The sequence below is a fragment of the Sinocyclocheilus grahami genome, unplaced genomic scaffold, assembly GCF_001515645.1.
Source record: "Sinocyclocheilus grahami isolate Dianchi unplaced genomic scaffold, SAMN03320097.WGS_v1.1 scaffold2101.1, whole genome shotgun sequence".
In the NCBI taxonomy this organism is placed as follows: domain Eukaryota; kingdom Metazoa; phylum Chordata; class Actinopteri; order Cypriniformes; family Cyprinidae; genus Sinocyclocheilus; species Sinocyclocheilus grahami.
The window spans coordinates 32,187-44,015 of NW_015507280.1; the positions used below are offsets into that span (position 1 = coordinate 32,187).

Consider the following 11,829-nt stretch of genomic DNA (forward strand, 5'->3'; position numbering starts at 1 on the left):
ATTTCCAGCGAAATCGTCTACTTGATTGCACAGATACTATTTAAACTGAACTGAGCTGGATGATGACATCACTGAATTCAATGATGAACTGCCTTTAACTGAAAATTTAGTGTTTATTATTGTCATTATGCATTAAAGACACTATTTTCCTAATTAATGCTGTACAGTTGCTTTGACACAATCTGTATTGTTAAAAGCACTGTATAAGTAAAGGTGACTTGACTTGCGCTGAATGGTCAGCCTTTACCCTCCGTCACGCACACCACTGTCTCTTTAAGGCTCATCACCTCTGGCAATCACTCAGAGAACATTGACTTTCTTTTGACTGACACTCCCTCTGCTCCTGTGATTCTGGGACATCCCTGGCTTGTGCTCCATAACCCCCATATTTAGTTTTAGCTTGGAGCGAATTTTGTCATGCTTCCTGTTTGTTATCTGTGTGTTCTTCTGTGTCTTGTTCTGTGTTTCAGGATGAACGCACGGATTTGTCTAACGTGCCATGTGAGTACCTAGACCTGAAGGCAGTGTTCAGCAAGTGATTCAGAGGCTGTTAGAGAATGGGCTTTATATCAACGCGGAGAAATGCGTTTTTCATGCACAGTCTGTTCCCTTTTTGGGATACATCGTCTCAGCCGAGGGGGTGCGCATGCATTCCGACACAGTTCAGGCTGTGGTGAATTGGCCAACCCCAGATTCCTGCAAGGCCCTGCAGAGGTTTCTGGGCTTTGCCAATTTTTACCGCCAGTTCATTTGCAATTTCAGCCAGCTAGCCGCTCCTTTGACTGCCTTAACCTCCACCAAGACTCCGTTCAGGTGTTCAAGCGCAGCGGAGGCTGCGGTTACTAAACTGAAAAGCTGCTTTGTTTCAGCTCCCATCCTTGTTGCCCCTGATCCATCCTGGCAGTTTGTGGTGGAGGTTGACGCGTCAGAGGTGGGGGCTGACGCAGTTTTATCCCAGCGCTCCTCCGCGGACGGCAAGATGCATCCTTGCACGGATTTTTCTCACCGTTTGTCATTTGTCACCTGCCGAACGTAATTATATTGGTAACAGAGAGTTGCTGGCAGTCAAGCTAGCCTTTGAAGAGTGGCGTCATTGGTTGGAGGGTTCGGGGGTTCCTTTTATTGTTTGGACTGACCATAAGAATAAGAATCTTGAATACATCAAGTCCGCCAAAAGATTAAACTCTAGGCAGGCCCGGTGGGCTCTTTTATTCTGTCGTTTTGATTTTTCTATTTCTTACTATCCGGGCTTTAAAAAATCAAGCCTATCCCGTATTTTTTATCATTCGGAGTGCCCATCTTTTTCCAAGCCCATTGTGCCACAGAAGCTTTTTGTTTCTGCGGTCACGTGGGAAATCGAGTCGAAGGTCCGCACGGCCTCTCAAGGGGTACCCAGATGCCCACCGGGTCGGTTATTTGTGCCAGAGTGTTTAAGGTCCGAAATTATCCGAAGGGAGTCATTGTTCCAAGGTAGCCTGTCATCCTGGGGTTAATCGCACCACGTTAAACAACGGTTCTGGTGGCCATCTATGGCTTGCGACGTTCATCTTTTTGTTTTGGCTTGCTCGGTCTGTGCTGTTTCTAAGTCTTCCAATCGATCCCCTGCTGGACTCCTTCAGCCGTTGTCAGTTCCTTCGAGACCCTGGTCCCACATTTCGCTAGATTTTGTTTCGGTCTCCTGGCCTCACAGTGATTTTGACTGTGGTGGACCGGTTCTCGAAGGCAACTCATTTCATCCCTCTGCCTAAATTACCATCTGCCAGAGAAACAGCGGTTGCTGTCATTGACCACGTTTTTCTCCATTCTGTCACCGATGGAGTTTTGGTTCCTTGCCGCTGTCGCCTCTGGCTTGCTTAGTTGGGGATACTTAATTTCCAGCGAAATCGTCTACTTGATTGCACAGATACTATTTAAACTGAACTGAGCTGGATGATGACATCACTGAATTCAATGATGAACTGCCTTTAACTGAAAATTTAGTGTTTATTATTGTCATTATGCATTAAAGACACTATTTTCCTAATTAATGCTGTACAGTTGCTTTGACACAATCTGTATTGTTAAAAGCACTGTATAAGTAAAGGTGACTTGACTTGCGCTGAATGGTCAGCCTTTACCCTCCGTCACGCACACCACTGTCTCTTTAAGGCTCATCACCTCTGGCAATCACTCAGAGAACATTGACTTTCTTTTGACTGACACTCCCTCTGCTCCTGTGATTCTGGGACATCCCTGGCTTGTGCTCCATAACCCCCATATTTAGTTTTAGCTTGGAGCGAATTTTGTCATGCTTCCTGTTTGTTATCTGTGTGTTCTTCTGTGTCTTGTTCTGTGTTTCAGGATGAACGCACGGATTTGTCTAACGTGCCATGTGAGTACCTAGACCTGAAGGCAGTGTTCAGCAAGTGATTCAGAGGCTGTTAGAGAATGGGCTTTATATCAACGCGGAGAAATGCGTTTTTCATGCACAGTCTGTTCCCTTTTTGGGATACATCGTCTCAGCCGAGGGGGTGCGCATGCATTCCGACAAAGTTCAGGCTGTGGTGAATTGGCCAACCCCAGATTCCTGCAAGGCCCTGCAGAGGTTTCTGGGCTTTGCCAATTTTTACCGCCAGTTCATTTGCAATTTCAGCCAGCTAGCCGCTCCTTTGACTGCCTTAACCTCCACCAAGACTCCGTTCAGGTGTTCAAGCGCAGCGGAGGCTGCGGTTACTAAACTGAAAAGCTGCTTTGTTTCAGCTCCCATCCTTGTTGCCCCTGATCCATCCTGGCAGTTTGTGGTGGAGGTTGACACGTCAGAGGTGGGGGCTGACGCAGTTTTATCCCAGCGCTCCTCCGCGGACGGCAAGATGCATCCTTGCACGGATTTTTCTCACCGTTTGTCATTTGTCACCTGCCGAACGTAATTATATTGGTAACAGAGAGTTGCTGGCAGTCAAGCTAGCCTTTGAAGAGTGGCGTCATTGGTTGGAGGGTTCGGGGGTTCCTTTTATTGTTTGGACTGACCATAAGAATAAGAATCTTGAATACATCAAGTCCGCCAAAAGATTAAACTCTAGGCAGGCCCGGTGGGCTCTTTTATTCTGTCGTTTTGATTTTTCTATTTCTTACTGTCCGGGTTCTAAAAACATCAAGCCAGACGCGTTATCCCGTATTTTTTATAATTCGGAGTGCCCATCTTTTTCCAAGCCCATTGTGCCACAGAAGCTTTTTGTTTCTGCGGTCACGTGGGAAATCGAGTCGAAGGTCCGCACGGCCTCTCAAGGGGTACCCAGATGCCCACCGGGTCGGTTATTTGTGCCAGAGTGTTTAAGGTCCGAAATTATCCGAAGGGAGTCATTGTTCCAAGGTAGCCTGTCATCCTGGGGTTAATCGCACCACGTTAAACAACGGTTCTGGTGGCCATCTATGGCTTGCGACGTTCATCTTTTTGTTTTGGCTTGCTCGGTCTGTGCTGTTTCTAAGTCTTCCAATCGATCCCCTGCTGGACTCCTTCAGCCGTTGTCAGTTCCTTCGAGACCCTGGTCCCACATTTCGCTAGATTTTGTTTCGGTCTCCTGGCCTCACAGTGATTTTGACTGTGGTGGACCGGTTCTCGAAGGCAACTCATTTCATCCCTCTGCCTAAATTACCATCTGCCAGAGAAACAGCGGTTGCTGTCATTGACCACGTTCTTCGCATACATGACCTCCCGATGGACGTGGTCTCTGACAGCGGGCCTCAGTTTGTTTCCAAATTTTGGAGAGTTTTGTCGGTTGCTGGGGGCGACTGTTAGTCTTTCTTCTGAGTTCCATCCCCAGAGTAATGGTCAGACAGAGAGGGCCAACCAAGATTTAGAACGCATGTTGTGATGTTTGGTCTCTCAGAACTCCTCCTCTTAGAGCCAGCAGCTTTCATGGGTTGAGTACGCACATAATTCATTACCAGTCTCAGCTACGGGCCTATCATTTGAGTGTAGTTTAGGGTACCAGCCACCTGTTTTTCCAAGTATGGAATCCAAAGTCGCGGTCCCCTCTGCCCACGCTTTTGTCCAGAGGTGCCGTCGCACCTGAATCCCTCTGCCTAAATTACCATCTGCCAGAGAAACAGCGGTTGCTGTCATTGACCACGTTTTTCGCATACATGACCTCCCGATGGACGTGGTCTCTGACAGCGGGCCTCAGTTTGTTTCCAAATTTTGTCGGTTGCTGGGGGCGACTGTTAGTCTTTCTTCTGAGTTCCATCCCCAGAGTAATGGTCAGACAGAGAGGGCCAACCAAGATTTAGAACGCATGTTGTGATGTTTGGTCTCTCAGAACTCCTCCTCTTAGAGCCAGCAGCTTTCATGGGTTGAGTACGCACATAATTCATTACCAGTCTCAGCTACGGGCCTATCATTTGAGTGTAGTTTAGGGTACCAGCCACCTGTTTTTCCAAGCCCACGCTTTTGTCCAGAGGTGCCGTCGCACCTGGAGCAGGGCTAGACAGACCCTGCTCCAGGTGGGAGCGTGCACCAAGGCTCAGGTCGAAGCCTCCCGTCTACGTCGTTGGTCAAAAAGTGTGGCTTTCATCTAAAAATATTCCTCTCTGGTCTGTCAGTAATAAGCTTACTCCCCCCCCCGGCTGGATCTCGGCTGGAGTTCCCGACTGCGGTTGTCTCTGTCCTTGCTTAATAAACTCTTTATTTTCACTCGCACTTGGATCTTGAGACTCCTCATTGTGACAATTGTAGCAAGGATTTTAAATAAATAAATAGAAAAATAAATTTAATATATAGTGCTAGTAATAACAGTTCAAGTGTAGATGGAAAAGATGCACCTTTAGTAATTTCTTGAATAAATTAAAGCATTTTGTGCCTCTTTGGGTTGGCACTATAATGCGTTGTTCACTTGCAGAACTCAAGCTTCTGGAGGGCACATAAGTCTGTGAATTTAGGTAAAGGGGTGCAAAGCCAGTGGATGTTTTGTAGGCAAACATCAATGCCTTGTATTTGATGTGAGTGCCTATTGATGAACAGAGGTGTGACATGCGCTCTCTTCGGCTCATAAAAAACTAAGCTCACTGCTGCATTCTGGATTAGTAGCAGAGGTTTGATAGAACTAGCTGGCCACCTGTTTTTCCAAGTATGGAATCCAAAGTCGCGGTCCCCTCTGCCCACGCTTTTGTCCAGAGGTGCCGTCGCACCTGGAGCAGGGCTAGACAGACCCTGCTCCAGGTGGGAGCGTGCACCAAGGCTCAGGTCGAAGCCTCCCGTCTACGTCGTTGGTCAAAAAGTGTGGCTTTCATCTAAAAATATTCCTCTCTGGTCTGTCAGTAATAAGCTTACTCCCCCCCCCGGCTGGATCTCGGCTGGAGTTCCCGACTGCGGTTGTCTCTGTCCTTGCTTAATAAACTCTTTATTTTCACTCGCACTTGGATCTTGAGACTCCTCATTGTGACAATTGTAGCAAGGATTTTAAATAAATAAATAGAAAAATAAATTTAATATATAGTGCTAGTAATAACAGTTCAAGTGTAGATGGAAAAGATGCACCTTTAGTAATTTCTTGAATAAATTAAAGCATTTTGTGCCTCTTTGGGTTGGCACTATAATGCGTTGTTCACTTGCAGAACTCAAGCTTCTGGAGGGCACATAAGTCTGTGAATTTAGGTAAAGGGGTGCAAAGCCAGTGGATGTTTTGTAGGCAAACATCAATGCCTTGTATTTGATGTGAGTGCCTATTGATGAACAGAGGTGTGACATGCGCTCTCTTCGGCTCATAAAAAACTAAGCTCACTGCTGCATTCTGGATTAGTAGCAGAGGTTTGATAGAACTAGCTGGAAGACCTGCCCAGAGAACATTACAATAGTCCAGCCTATAGCTAATATTTGCTAAAAACAAAACAAAAAAACAAGCTCTTCTGACATATGTCTGCATGATACACTTTGCATGCACTGAAGTTTTGTTCAGAGTACATGTAAAGCACACGTAAATCAAATTCCAAAGTATAGGGTTCAAATAAACAGAATTTTAAGAATCTGAAATCGAAATGGATTGAGATGTAAATTAGTGCCTGTTAAACATCCCTAATGTAGTCAACGTGTAACCTAGTGCTACTTTTGAGTTCTGTCAAATATTTTCTTCAGATGCTGGAATTGACAGGGTGTCCTAGTCAATTATTTCTTTGAAGTCCAGCGTGTATGTTGTATCCACATTCTAATTACAGTATGCTGTCCCTTAAAATGAAATATTAGTTAAGCAGGTCATTTCTGGGAGTGATACAAAGAGCAGGCACCAATACGGAAGTTTCTTTACCTGTTAATGAGTAACAGATGAGTTGTTAATGTTCAGCTTAGCTTATAAGTACATTATGACAACACTGAGTCACTTTAGAAGGAGGATGCTGTAGAAAAGCAAGACAATCAGCACAAACTGCCGAAGTATCTTTAAAGGATGATGAAGTGTAAAACAGACTGCCTCGAAAAGCCTCTGTCTCTGGCCTTTGAAAAGCTCGGTCGTGTTGTTGGTAGACATCCATGTGTGTTTGTGTTATTACCTTTATATGTAGCTACTGTCCTCGGAGCCGGTTTTATCTTTCTTCAGGAGAGGGAGGCAAATGATATTGAAGACCAGTTCACACCTGTCAATGGACCTGCCAAGCTGGAGAGGGCGATTGTGCTGGAGAATTTCCCACAGTCTGAAGAGTTTTCTCAGTTACGGCTTGCGTCTGACGGCACTTATGCTTCTTTGATAATCACAGGCTTGAATGGCAAAAATATATTAACTGAAGAGGCTTTTAATGGCATTTTGGAGTTAGACAGACAAGTGAAAAATATAATGACGGGAAACACTTTTGAAAACCTCTGTGCCAGAACAAAGGGATACTGTATGTCAAATGCAATTTTAGACATTATAAATTACAATGCTTCTGAAATTACTTCTTCAACCATAACATATCCGATGAATAATGGCATGTTTTTGGGCACAAGTGTCGGCGGTGTGAAGCTAAAGCCAGATAGCTCAGTACTGACCAGTGCCAAAGCGGTCCGGCTTTTTTATTTCCTAGATGAGGAGAGGACAAAGGAAAACTCAGACTGGCTTGATGGCTTTATAAAATTCTTCTCTAACTACACAGACCAGACAATGGTAAGTCAGAGTTATATATTGTGTGTGTAAAAGTACCTCATATGACATTAATCAAATCATCTCCCAAAACCGTAATTCAAGCACCAAAAGTCATTCGAGATAATGAACCCAACACATGTACACTTGATTTCATGTCTGGTCATAATTTGCTGTAATTATTTCTTTACTGTGCTTCAACACAACCCTTACAAAATAAGTATACTTCAAGTTAATTTTATTATGTATACTTAAGTGAGGTTCAAGTATATTTTAAGTATTCTTTAAATAGAAAGTATACTAATATCAGTGTAATAGTAGTATACTTGTACTATTTCAATACTAGGGACTAAACTGGCCTACTTTTTAGTTTATAAAAATATATTTCTAAATGTAACTAGTAAACTTTGAGTAAACAGCTAGTTTATGACTACATTTTTCATTTGTACGGAAAGATTTGACAAAGTATACTTAATTTTAGTAAAAAAAAAAAAAAGAAGTATACTAATGGCACACTTGAATAAACTTATTTTTTGTAAGGGAATGCAGCACATTCAAGTATACAGTAACTACACTGAATAGTGTTTTGTGTTGAATTTCTCCAGGTCAGTGTGTCTTACTTTACATCAATATCGAGACAGAATGAATTCGAGACCAATTCAGACTCTGTGATCCCCCTCTTCTCCATTACGTATTTCCTGGCCATTACCATTTCAATTCTGTCTTGTCTGAGGTATTACGAGGCATTACAGACTAAATGTGTGCCAATGCCAAGCCAAATGAGTCAAATGAGCTCATCTATCATGTCTCTCTTTCCACAGGTTAGATTGTGTCAGGACGAAGGTGTGGGTGGCTGGGTTTGGCGTCGTCTCCGCTGGTATGGCCGTGTTGGCCAGCTTTGGACTGCTGCTGTTCTGTGGGATGCCGTTTGCCATGACTGTGGCCTCAGCACCCTTTTTGATTCTCGGTAAACTTCATTCATTTCATCACCTAGTAGGGGTCTCTCAGCTGATGTTCACAGTCTCTGCTTTCCTCCAGGTGTTGGTGTTGATGACATGTTCATTATGATTTCCTGCTGGCAGAAGACCGAAGTTGATAAAAATGTTGAGTTTCGCTTAGCAGAAACGTATAAGGAGGCCGGTGTGTCCATCACAATCACCACGCTGACGGATGTGCTGGCTTTCTACATTGGCCTTCTGACGCCCTTCCGCTCGGTGCAGTCCTTCTGCATGTACACCAGCACCGCTCTTCTCTTCTGCTACATCTTCAACATCACCTTCTTTGGCGCGTGTCTCGCACTGAATGGAAGGCGAGAGAAAGGCAACAGACACTGGCTGACCTGCATGAAACTCCCAGAAGCCAGTGGTGATAGTAAAGGTTGTTGCGTTGGTGGTACTTATGATAAAAGCACACGTAAGGAATACGACATGCCAATTGATTCCTTCTTTAAAAACTATTACGGCCCTTTTCTGACAACTGTGTGGGTTAAGATGCTCGTGTGTCTGATCTATGCTGGGTATTTGGCAGTCAGTATCTATGGATGCTTCCAAATACAGGAAGGTCTAGATTTGAAAAATCTAGCAGCAGACGGCTCATATGTGGGTGATTACTATGACGAAGAAGATGAATTCTTCTCTGATTTTGGTCCTAATGTCATGTTAGTAATAAAAAATGAGCATTTTCAGTACTGGAACCCAGCTGCCCGAGAAAGTCTTGACTTGTGTTTGGAAAATTTTCTAAATCTGACAATGGCTGATTCGGGCATTCCACCTATTTCTTGGCTTCATGCATACATGCAGATTGGACAGAATGCTGGTTTTGATTTAGACAATGAAACACAATTCAAAGGAAAATTAACTTCATTTCTTATTCAGTCTGGTTTTAGCCAAGATGTTAATTTCACTAACAATCAAATTCATGCATCACGTGTGTTCATTCAAACGGTGAACGTCAGCACGGCAATCGATGAGAAAAACATGCTGAATGCATTTAGAGAAACTGCAGACAAATGTGGGGAGTTGCAGATGCCCGTTGATCTGATCGTGTACCACCCCGCGTTCATCTATTTCGACCAATATGCCGTCATCATCAGTAATACAGTCCAAAACATAGTGGTCGCTACATGTGCCATGTTAGTCATTTCGCTCCTGCTGATCCCGAACCCTCTCTGCTCTGTCTGGGTGACATTTGCCATTGCATCGGTCATTGTGGGCGTGGCCGGTTTCATGGCATTGTGGGATGTCAGTTTAGACTCTGTGTCTATGATTAATCTTGTTATCTGTATCGGGTTTTCTGTGGACTTCTCTGCTCACATATCGTACGCTTTTGTGTCAAGTGAAAAATCCTCTGCGAATGAGAAAGCCACGGATGCCATCCATAAACTGGGCTATCCGATTGTTCAGGGTGCCGTGTCCACTATAGCAGGTGTGGTGGTGCTCGCAGCTGCTAAAAGCTACATATTCAGGACCTTCTTCAAAATCATGTTCTTGGTCATTCTTTTCGGGGCCGTCCATGGCGTTGTGTTCTTACCTGTGTTCCTGACTTTCCTTGGCGCTTGTAGTAAGAGTCGCGTAAAAAATAAACAAAATCTCCCAGAGCACAGTGACACAAGTGAGCAGAGAGTAAAAGTAGTCTTGAGTCCCACCGGGCAACAGATGAATGTGTGTGCTGATCCGGACTGTTACTGAGCTTACTGTTCTGAAATTATTAATCAAGGTTTTGGTTAATTTCTATTTAATTTCTAAATATACTATTGTGCTCCAGTTTCCCCCACAATCTATATGTGAATCGAGACTGAATTGTCCGTATGTGTGTGTGTGTTTTCACCCTGTGGTGAACTTGCCATCCATCCTGACTGTTTTCCAGCCTACGGCCCGAGACACTGGGACAGGCGGAGCCGGCAACCGCACACAGGACACACGCTTTACAAACTGGATGGATGAACTTTTTCTTTTGATTCTGAATTAGCAGTCATTCTGTTATATTCATATGTATACACTGCATCTTACATGGTTTTTTTATTTTGTATTTTAATCAAGTTTATCTTTTTTATTATATTCATCAATATGATTTTCAATGCAGTTATTTAATATTCACATATATGCATTTTAACAGCTTTGCATTTGTAATCCAGTTACATTTTAAATACATTGATTAAAGCACATTATTGAACATTATTGGCTTTTTCTTTTTCTTTAAAAGAGCTTGATCTCAGTGAGTGACACAGAATATGCACAAATGTATAAACGGCTCTGCTCTCTCTGGATGTCATGATAGACGTGAGCAGAGGCAATGTTTCCTGGTCCTCATCAATGCCTCATGGTTCCCAATCAAGGTGGAAATATGAGGAAACCAAATGAATGAAGCACTAATGTAAATCAGCTCTGTTCTGCCTGGAGAAGTGCCATCACCAAGCATTTGTTTGGGAACAAATCTATTCTGTGTCTTAAGGATTGTGCATCAATGTTAACATAATTACGAGTTGGTACTTTGGTACTTCTGGCACAACTTTGATAGTGAAGAGGGCCAGCATTTTTTCTTTTTTATACCAAGGGGCCAGATTACTAATCCACGTCCACACACCTTTTACTCAATTTCCTTTTTATTGAAGGAAATTAAAGTATAATTAATGTAATTTGTTTTTAAGGGGTTTATAACTATAAAACTTGTACAGTTAAGCTAATTCAGAAGGGAAACTTTGTTGTCAGTTGACAGCAATATTACCCCAACGAATAAACATCTCAATTGCATTGTCTGTAAATTTGCAACAAACAAATGTTCAGAGGTCCTATTTTTTAATAGTGGCCTACAGAACATTCTCAAAACAACATAAGTGGACAGTTAAAAAGGGCTTCATTGACTAAATCATTGACAAGTGTCAAGTGACAAGTGACATATTGTAATATTATATAATGTTGTCCGCTATCTGTCACACCCACTGAAGGCTCATCAGTAGATCACACGTGCACTGATAGCGCTGAAGTGAACTAACCCTGGAATATAACCTGCTCCGGAGCAGGTTATCTTCAGAGAGCAAGTTACTATGATTACTTACATACCCTGAAAGTAACCTCCGATTTTGGAACCGAAAGCTGAGGTTATCCGCTCGCATATCCTCAAACATACCCGGGTATGTCACATAACCTGCTTTTTGGAATACCCCCCTGGGGTGCGTTTCCCAAAAGCATCATTAGCTAACTATGGTAGTTAGTTCCATTTAAATCTATTGGTAACAACGGAACTTGCGTCCATAGTTGCTTTTGGGAGACGCACCCCAGGTTAAGTTCATAGAGTAAGTTACCACGGTAACTGACTCTGAGTATAAGTTACCTCTCTTTCAGAAACGGGTTTGACTTACTCTGCTTTCTCGGGTTTGACAAACCTACCATTCTGAAAACGGAAAACCCAGAGTTTCCCTCATTTCAAGGTTAACATGCTCAGAGTTTTCACTTAACCTCCTTTCTGAAACGGGCCACTGCAAAGTTACTTGAAAAACTATGCGCAAGTGTACCTAGGAAAAAAGCTGTTTTAAACAAGGGCAAAGGGTGGTCACACCAAATGTTGAATTGATTTAGTTAATAGAAGTTAACTGATAAATAAAATCTATTTATATATTTTTTAAAACATTTTTACACAAGTGCCTAAAACTTTTTACAATACTGTAGCTTTGCAGGTAGGTTCCTGGAAGTGTCTTGGAGTGTTCTTCTGGATATATATATATATATATATATATATATATATATATATA

General features: G+C 43.0%; 1 protein-coding gene across 1 annotated transcript in view; it reads left to right on the forward strand.

The window, feature by feature from the left end:
• The first annotated feature begins 6,413 nt into the window (after positions 1-6,413).
• Positions 6,414-11,829, forward strand: part of LOC107574046 (patched domain-containing protein 3-like) — an 11,355-nt gene continuing 5,939 nt past the window's right edge. Inside the window, exons 1-4 of the mRNA XM_016260519.1 lie at positions 6,414-7,106; positions 7,688-7,815; positions 7,904-8,049; positions 8,121-9,641. Coding sequence (XP_016116005.1) covers positions 6,414-7,106; positions 7,688-7,815; positions 7,904-8,049; positions 8,121-9,641 — 2,488 coding nt within the window. The remainder of the gene's footprint in view (positions 7,107-7,687; positions 7,816-7,903; positions 8,050-8,120; positions 9,642-11,829) is intronic.